Genomic DNA, 7682 nt, shown 5'->3' with positions numbered 1-7682 from the left:
AAGGGGAGGCATGCGACGTTACAAGACAAACCCAATGTTAGGCTCACTCGGACACTCACAAGTTCATACAAGCTCTCAAGCAATACATCACACAGTGGAGTAGGGTGTTACGCTCCGACGGCCCGTACCACTCTAAATCCTTGTGTGTTCTTGCGTTTTCATCCCAATTTCCAACTAACAAGCAAAACGCCTAGGCCCCTCCTCATATTAGGATTTAGGGCGGGTGCACTCCGCCACCCGGCCGGAGATTTCCTCTCCGACGGTATGCATGTATGAGATGAATATTTTGTAACGGGGTCGAGTTTTGAAGGTAGAGACGCGTAGATCCGGGCCCTCGCGATTTTTTCTATTATTTTCTTTGATTCGATCTGTGCATCTATGCACTTTTGGGGAATATTTTGGTTAGGGTTCAAAAACCCTAACGAGATCTGTGTGGTTTCTGTATCTTTTTTACTATTTCTTGGTCGTGGATCGTTGGATCCCGAGGCCTGTGCGCCATCTCTGTTGACACTAATTAGGGTTAGATTATTAAAAACCCTAACCCTAAACGTCGGTTTGTTTTGTTCTCTCGATTTTCATGGGTGTGGCCGAGACCTAGTCTCTTTACTGTGGCCAAAACCCTAGATTTAGGGCCATGTAAACCCTAACCCCGAGAGTTCTAAAACTCCTGTCTATTCTAATCTCTTTTGTTCTCGGGTGATGAACGGTGATAAAAAAATGAGTTCATTCACATAGATCCGAGACCTTTATGTGATCTCTTAAAATTGATGCGGATTAGGAGATCTAGGGTTCTTAGGTGGTTCTGATACCATTGTTAGAATCTTTGGTGCTTAGGATCAACTCCTACGTCCCTAGAATACCAATCCGTGTCTAAAGTACATCGATGATGAGTAGATCTATTCTAATGAGGGATACATGTATACATACCGTCGTTGTTGTTCCTATCCATCATTGCGACGACGTCTTGCAGTGAAGGTCCGTCTCCTCCTCCTTCTCGATCTTCCTGCGTGTGTTGAGGAGAATGGTTCCCGTCGTTGATCGGCGGTGGATCAGCTCCTCCAATGTTGCCTGCAGGGGAACCTCAGATCCCGATGGGATAACGGGGATATGAGACATAGTCACAACGATTCGAGTCACTCTGAGCGCCTAGGGGATCGGTTCCTCTCAAAGTGTCAATTAGGGTTTTGTGGTCGAGCGAGGACCCATTAATCTATTTATATGGTGTCGTGTGACCAGAGGCTGCAACCAACGGTTAGGATAGCCCACGATCAGGGGCGCGGTTAGACAGTTAGGATTAACCCTACCCCAATTACTGTTAACCAGCTAGTGTTAAGGACACATACTAACAGCTCTCATTTCCATTAACTTTATAGTTGAGCAGCTCTATTTAAAAGGAGTACATAGTTTTGCGAGTATTACGATCTGTTGACGGCGACCCTGTTGGCGGCGGCCATATATGTTGACGCTTCAAGAGAGAGAGAGAGAGAGAGACTTCTGCGGACTGCCGCGCATACCCGGTCGTCTTACGACCTGCCAGCTGCACTATGCCACGTGGGCCCCTGCCCCACTCGTGGTCGTGGGCGGGTTGCTTCGTTCCACTGTTCTTCCGTGCTGCGATGCTGCCTACCACACAAGCTCTGCTCCCTTCCCCCCGGGTATTTTCATGTCATGTCTTCCTTCACTTCCAACCTCCATAGATCCAGTTCAGAGCGTGAGCATGGCAGACACAGAAGCCTCCGGTACTGTCGTCCATCCTTCCCGTTCCCGCCGTCGACGCTCCTCCATCTTACACGGTGCAACCGTAGCTATCCTCTTCTTTGTCATCATATTTGCCTACCTTTATCTTTATCTGTATCTTTATCTTGTGCTTCATCGCTCCGTTAGGTATGGTATTGCATCGCTAGCCATTGAGATAGTAGCCTACCTTGCCGTCGCCTGCCTGTACATCTGCAACTCGGTTCGGCAGGAGAAGCTCATCTCCGCTGGCTTTCTTCTACTTCTCCTGCTCGTCTTCCTCCTCTCATCTATTGGAGTTCGCACCTCCAGGTTTCGCATCGACTTCGTTTTCGGGGCCAATATTGTGGCTGTATCCTCCTACTGCGTCTGGAAGTTTAACTATACTTCTTCGATGAGCAAAGTGAGAAGAACCATCTCACATGTTGCAATCGTAACTATCCTATTATCTGTGGTCATATTTGACTATGTTTGTCGTTTCTACCCTATAAGCTATTATCCAGATTCGTATTCTCTTCCTGATTACTACAGAGACGGTGCAATACGGCTACTCATTCAGTTGGTAGCCTACGCCGCCATCGGCTGCCTATACATCTGCAACTCCTCCACTAGGAAGATGAAAGTCGTCTCTGCTGCTTTTCTTGTGCTTGTTCTGGCTGTCTCCCTTCTCTCCTCGATTAACAACGACAATGATCGTTTCGGATACATCTTCGTGGCAAATATCGTGACTATATCCTTGTATTGCATCTGGAAGCATTACCTTGCGATACTGGTGACACTGGCTTGGCTCCAACGATGGCTTTCTGAAGAAGAAGAAGCAGCAGCTGCCGCCATGGCCCCAAGCAAACGACTGGCACGGGGAGAGGATGAAGAAGCAGGGCTTCTCAAACCCTTGGACCTTGACCTAGTGGAATCCGGCCCACGGCAGTTCTCTTACAGTGAGCTCGCCGCCGCCACCAAGAACTTCTCTGACGACCGGAGACTCGGCAGCGGAGGCTTTGGATCCGTGTACCGCGGGATCTTGACAACCGACGGCAGGAACCGCTGCGTGGCCGTCAAGCGGGTGTCCAAGACCGCGCGGCAAGGCTGGAAGGAGTTCGTCTCCGAGGTGGTGATCATCAGCCGGCTGCGGCACCGCAACCTGGTGCAGCTAATCGGCTGGTGCCAGGGCAGCGGCAACAAGCTCCTCCTCGTCTACGAGCTGATGCCCAACGGCAGCCTCGACGACCACCTCCACAGGCCGGACAGCGTGCTGATGTGGCCGGTCAGGTACGGCATCGCGCTCGGCGTCGGCGCCGCGCTGCTGTACCTGCACGACGACGCCGAGCAGCGCGTGGTGCACCGAGACGTGAAGCCCAGCAACGTGATGCTGGACGCGTCGTTCAACGCCAAGCTCGGCGACTTCGGCCTAGCGCGCCTCATCGACGACGGCCGCCGCTCGCACACCACGGGCGTCGCCGGCACGTTCGGGTACATGGACCCGGAGTCCATGCTCGCCGGGAAGGCCAGCGTCGAGTCGGACGTGTACAGCTTCGGCGTCTTCCTCCTAGAGATCACGTGTGGGCGTCGGCCGGCGGTGCTCGTGAGAGAGGAGGACTACGTCCACCTGGTGCAGTGGGTCTGGGACTCGTACGGTGGCGGAAGCATCCTCGACGCGGCCGACCCGTGGCTCGGCAACAACTTCAACAGCCAGGAGATGGCGTGCGCGATGCTCGTCGGCCTCTGGTGCGCGCACCCAGACCGCAGCCTGCGTCCCACGATCCGGCAGGCCGTCAATGTGCTGCGGTTCGAGGCGCCGCCGCCGAGACTGCCCGCCAAGATGCCGGTTGCGACGTTTGGGCCACCGGCGGCTCATGCTTCCGGCTCAACAACGTCGTCTGCAGAAGCACTGATGACCTGGGGCAGTAGCCTGCCAACCATGGCAATGGCAGCGTCATCACTCGACATCGAGCATTCCAGCACGAAAACATCTTGATGTAATGGCAAGCAACACATTGTGGATTTTTATGTCCGAATTATTTTTATTTTTATGGGCCGGGGGATGGTTCATCCAGCCATGTAGCACAGTATGAGTGTGAGCCAAGTCAAGTCGACGGGGACAGAACAGGTCAATCAGTGCCATGATGTGCGGCAGCGACGACTTTGCTCAACAAGACAAGGACCGGGGGGGCGGAGCTAACGTCGAGTTCGGCAAGGAAATACGTAGACAATTTCTGTGAAATGGAGTGGAGTTGCCATGATGTTTGGTTCGAATAATTCAATCCATTCTTTGAACGAAAGTGAATGACTAACGGTAACAAATTGACTAAAACTGTAACAGAAATTATAGTGCAATTACTAAAACTAGAACGGAATGGCTTAAACTGTAATAGAATGGATGACTAAGAATATAACGGAATGCCTTAAACTGTAATAAAATGACTAAAATTGTAACATAATGAATGTGAGAAGGTAACAGAATGACTAAAACTGCAACGGTAAGGAAATGACTCCAATTGTAACAGAAACCATAATGGAATGAATGAAACTGTAACGTAATGTCTGAATGTGTGAACGAGAACGATAGAGACTATAATAGAATGACTAAAATGCAACGGTAACAGAGTGACTAAAATTATAACGGAAAGTCTGAATAGCAATTGAGTTGTAGTCTCAGGATGACAGGATGGTTGTTGCATATCTCACAACAGTGTCAAACGCGTGATGAAAATTCATTGGGAAAAAAAAGACTGCACGACAAAATCAAGCAAGGCCGTAAAAGATTAGTGTTATATATAATTTAAGGTTCATACCAATACACAACACATGTTCAAATAAAGAAACTATATAAATAAAAGAAGCAAACATATCATCAAATTGCCGTTGATAGATCAACTCATTCATTCCACGATCAAAAAAGAAACTGATGAATGCACCGGTCTAGTGGGGTTCCGCCGACCATGCGTCGCTGATTAGTCCGGTTGGACTGTAGGTCCAGATGATACACGATTGGCTCGAGTATCTCTACATACATACAGAGAGACTAGTGTGTGTAAGGAATACGTAAGTTTGGCATGTATTTGGAGGAAAGGAGAAAGGACACAGAAGTGGTGGAGTCCGGTTGTTGTCTAAAAGGCCCTGGCGAAGCTGTATAAATAGATTAGTGTTATATAGAATTTAAGGTTCATGTTCAAATAAGGAAAGTATATAAATAAAAAGAAGCAAACATATCACCAAATTCCGGGGCAATTGCATCCTTGTAGTTTTGAGGTGTTGAAATTGTCTAAATCATCAATGAATTTGAAAATCTCATCATGAATTGGCGAACAGTAATCTCATCATCAATTTGTCTTCTTAATGCTGTCATCTCCAATTCACAATCAAAACTGAATATTACAATGTAATGTAATGCTAAACAGAGTATTTTAAAAATATATGTATCTTTCACTCTAAAGTGGTAAAAACTAGATACTGCTTTGACTAGTGAGCGACAGTGTCGTCTGAGGAATAAGTGTATTAATTTGGAGAAAGCAGAAAGGACAGAGAGAGTTGATCGAAATACACTGATGCGCGTGCAGGTGCAGTTGGGGCGGCCGACCGCTGCAGGCATATTCAATCCTCTTAAATGGGTCCTGTCTGGACCTTTACCCTGATATATCTACATGTAAGTATTTACACATACTTAACCATGCCAATGAATGAATTAACTACGAAAACGATGAGCGAAAGGAAAGAATGAATCGGCAGCTATTTTTATTATATACTATGTTTGTACTTGTCTGCATCATCATGCTCCCATGAGCAAATTGATTCCTCATGGCCTGGTGGGTGTGTGGTGCGCAGAAACGATGTAGCCAGTACGTACGTGGAGAGCAAGTAGGCGAACTTAACAAAAATCAAATCCATGGAAGTAGCTTGCAAGAGCAGATAGAGAGAGAGATACCTGATGAGAGATGGAATCCATGGAAGATGGAGGGGCGTGTGGCACGTGCGGCGGGGGTGAAGGCGCGAGTGGAAAATTCCAAAGGGATTGCACTGATCTTGTCGTCGACTCGCATCGCATGCAGCAGGCGGCAGGTGAGAATAGATCAATGCGATCCCTTTGGAGTCCTCCACCAGCTTCCTGGACGGCATGGATGGGGGGCAGCTGGTAGCGTGCGTAGCTAGGGTAGGGAAGGGGGGGCAGGCAGCTGGGAGGAAGGGAAAGCGAGGACGTAGCCAGAGAAGGGTGGGGGTGGGGGTGGTTATAACGCCAAATCGCCATGGATAGACAGAAGAAGACGAGGATGATGGATAGGCAAGGTGAATGACGATGATGGCTGTTGCATTGCTCGCTTAGGTAGGCGTCCTCCTCTCGCTCTCACGCTTTCGACGTGCACGTGGGCCATCCCGGGCCGAAGGGGACACGGAGGGCCCACCACGGAGATGCTGCTTCCCGCGGTCGACAAGCGTCATGTGAGGTCGGGCCCCGCGGTGGTCTGGGCCCATTTCTTGTCGCTGGTCCTTCCCGCCATCATCATCATGGTGTTTCTAATGAATCTATTCCCTTTCCTAGCTATATGTAATATGTATGTTGTTGTGTAAAATCGCAATGATTTGAGGAGATCGCGTACGCCATCATCATCATAATTTACCCCGCTTTCTTTCTTTCAATTCCAGACAACTTGTAGTTTCCCGCCCACAGCCCAGCTAGGCTTTCGACGATAGACCAGCAGAACAGTGGCATATATATATATGAAAAAGGACACTGAGCCGAGTAGTGCAGAGCGCACTTGTTGCGAGGTAGATACTCTCTCTCTCTCTCTCTCTCTCTCTCTCTCTCTCTCTCTCTCTCTCTCTCTCTCTCTGGCTCAGATGCATCATCCATTTTCACTACTGCTTCACCAAGTATATATATCTCTTTTTTCTTTCGTGGACAAAAACAAAGACTTGCCACCCCTGTCAGTATTGGTATATCAGCTGCACAGACAGACAGACACACAGCTAGGCAAACACAGCAGGAACTTTGTCGCTGCTGAACTGAAAGAACAGCGTTGCTCACGAATGTACGTACAGACAAGCGGAGGGAGGAGACAGGCGTGCGTGCAGTGGTGGGATTTCAACTTCGACATGCCATGGAATGGAATTGTCGTTGGAGAGTGAGCGAGGACGACCGGGTGACGACACGCTGATGCCCACCACACAACTTCTTGCTATGCTAATAACTGGGCTGTGGATTTCGTCATTCCGTTCTTTGCCTGCTGGGCTTTCACAACTCCTCTCTCTCCCTCTCTGTTGGTTGGGCCCGTGGGCTCAATGTGCGCAAGAAACAAAAAAAGATCCTGTTAGTAAAAGCTAGCAGCTGAGTTGTTAAGGAAGTAGAGCCGGTTTTCTATGCACGAGAAATATCTAAAAAGAACTGTATTCTACAATGAGTATCTTTAAAATCTGTCACATTATAAATGATGCCAAAACACATTATTTATATATATATATAGCAGTATAGAAATGGACTCTTCGCAAAGAGTCTGTCTCTTGTATTTTTTTTTCATTTAACTCTCTATATACCTCTCAAGATATGGTGTATTAAATAGGGTTAGCTACTTTTAGCGCTGATTCATGCACGGATGAATGGAGTCCATTCATTTACTTATTAATTAGAGCAAGCATAATGACGGGCTACAAACTAGCTAAATACTGACGTGGAAGATAAATGAGAGGAGATAGTAGAAGCGGGCTATAAACTAACCGTCGTATTATTATACACGGGAATCAAGAATTTGAGATAAGTGGGTCATATATTAATTTTTTTTGACAAAGGGGTGAAGCCCCCTATTTCATTAGGAAATATGATAGTTCAGAACAACGACATCCATCGCGATCAAACGACCCGACAGATAAGCAGCTAGGTCAGATCTCTATCTAGACACCTTACACTATCAACCTAGATAAGTAGAGAGCCTAGGATAGGAGATAAAGTTCGACCTGCG

General features: G+C 48.0%; 1 protein-coding gene, 1 long non-coding RNA gene and 1 other non-coding gene across 3 annotated transcripts; 1 reads left to right on the top strand and 2 right to left on the bottom strand.

Annotated features, from left to right (window-relative positions):
* Window positions 1–1648: 1648 nt before the first annotated feature.
* On the top strand, window positions 1649–3785 carry LOC100382208 (uncharacterized). Its single transcript, NM_001174966.2, has one exon. The coding sequence runs from the start codon at window positions 1664–1666 to the stop codon at window positions 3707–3709; it is 2046 nt and encodes a 681-aa protein (NP_001168437.2). The 5' UTR covers window positions 1649–1663; the 3' UTR covers window positions 3710–3785.
* Window positions 3786–5008: 1223 nt separating this feature from the next.
* Window positions 5009–5929, bottom strand: LOC115032958 (MIR393aHG). The gene is made up of 2 exons (NR_163727.1): window positions 5657–5929; window positions 5009–5362 (listed from the first exon to the last, which is right to left on the bottom strand). It is a non-coding gene; the product is annotated as an MIR393aHG (long non-coding RNA).
* MIR393a (microRNA MIR393a) lies at window positions 5715–5840 on the bottom strand. The gene has a single exon (NR_121103.1). It is a non-coding gene; the product is annotated as a microRNA MIR393a (primary transcript).
* Window positions 5930–7682: the final 1753 nt, after the last annotated feature.

The sequence above is a fragment of the Zea mays genome, chromosome 2, assembly GCF_902167145.1.
Source record: "Zea mays cultivar B73 chromosome 2, Zm-B73-REFERENCE-NAM-5.0, whole genome shotgun sequence".
Taxonomy (NCBI): Eukaryota; Viridiplantae; Streptophyta; class Magnoliopsida; order Poales; family Poaceae; genus Zea; species Zea mays.
Note: the sequence above shows the minus strand (reverse complement) of the source record. Positions and strands in the feature narration are given on the sequence as shown.

Bases quoted from the DNA above. Each gene is read 5' to 3' on its own strand.
- LOC100382208 (NM_001174966.2), top strand. From the start codon at position 1,664: ATGTCATGTCTTCCTTCACTTCCAACCTCCATAGATCCAGTTCAGAGC.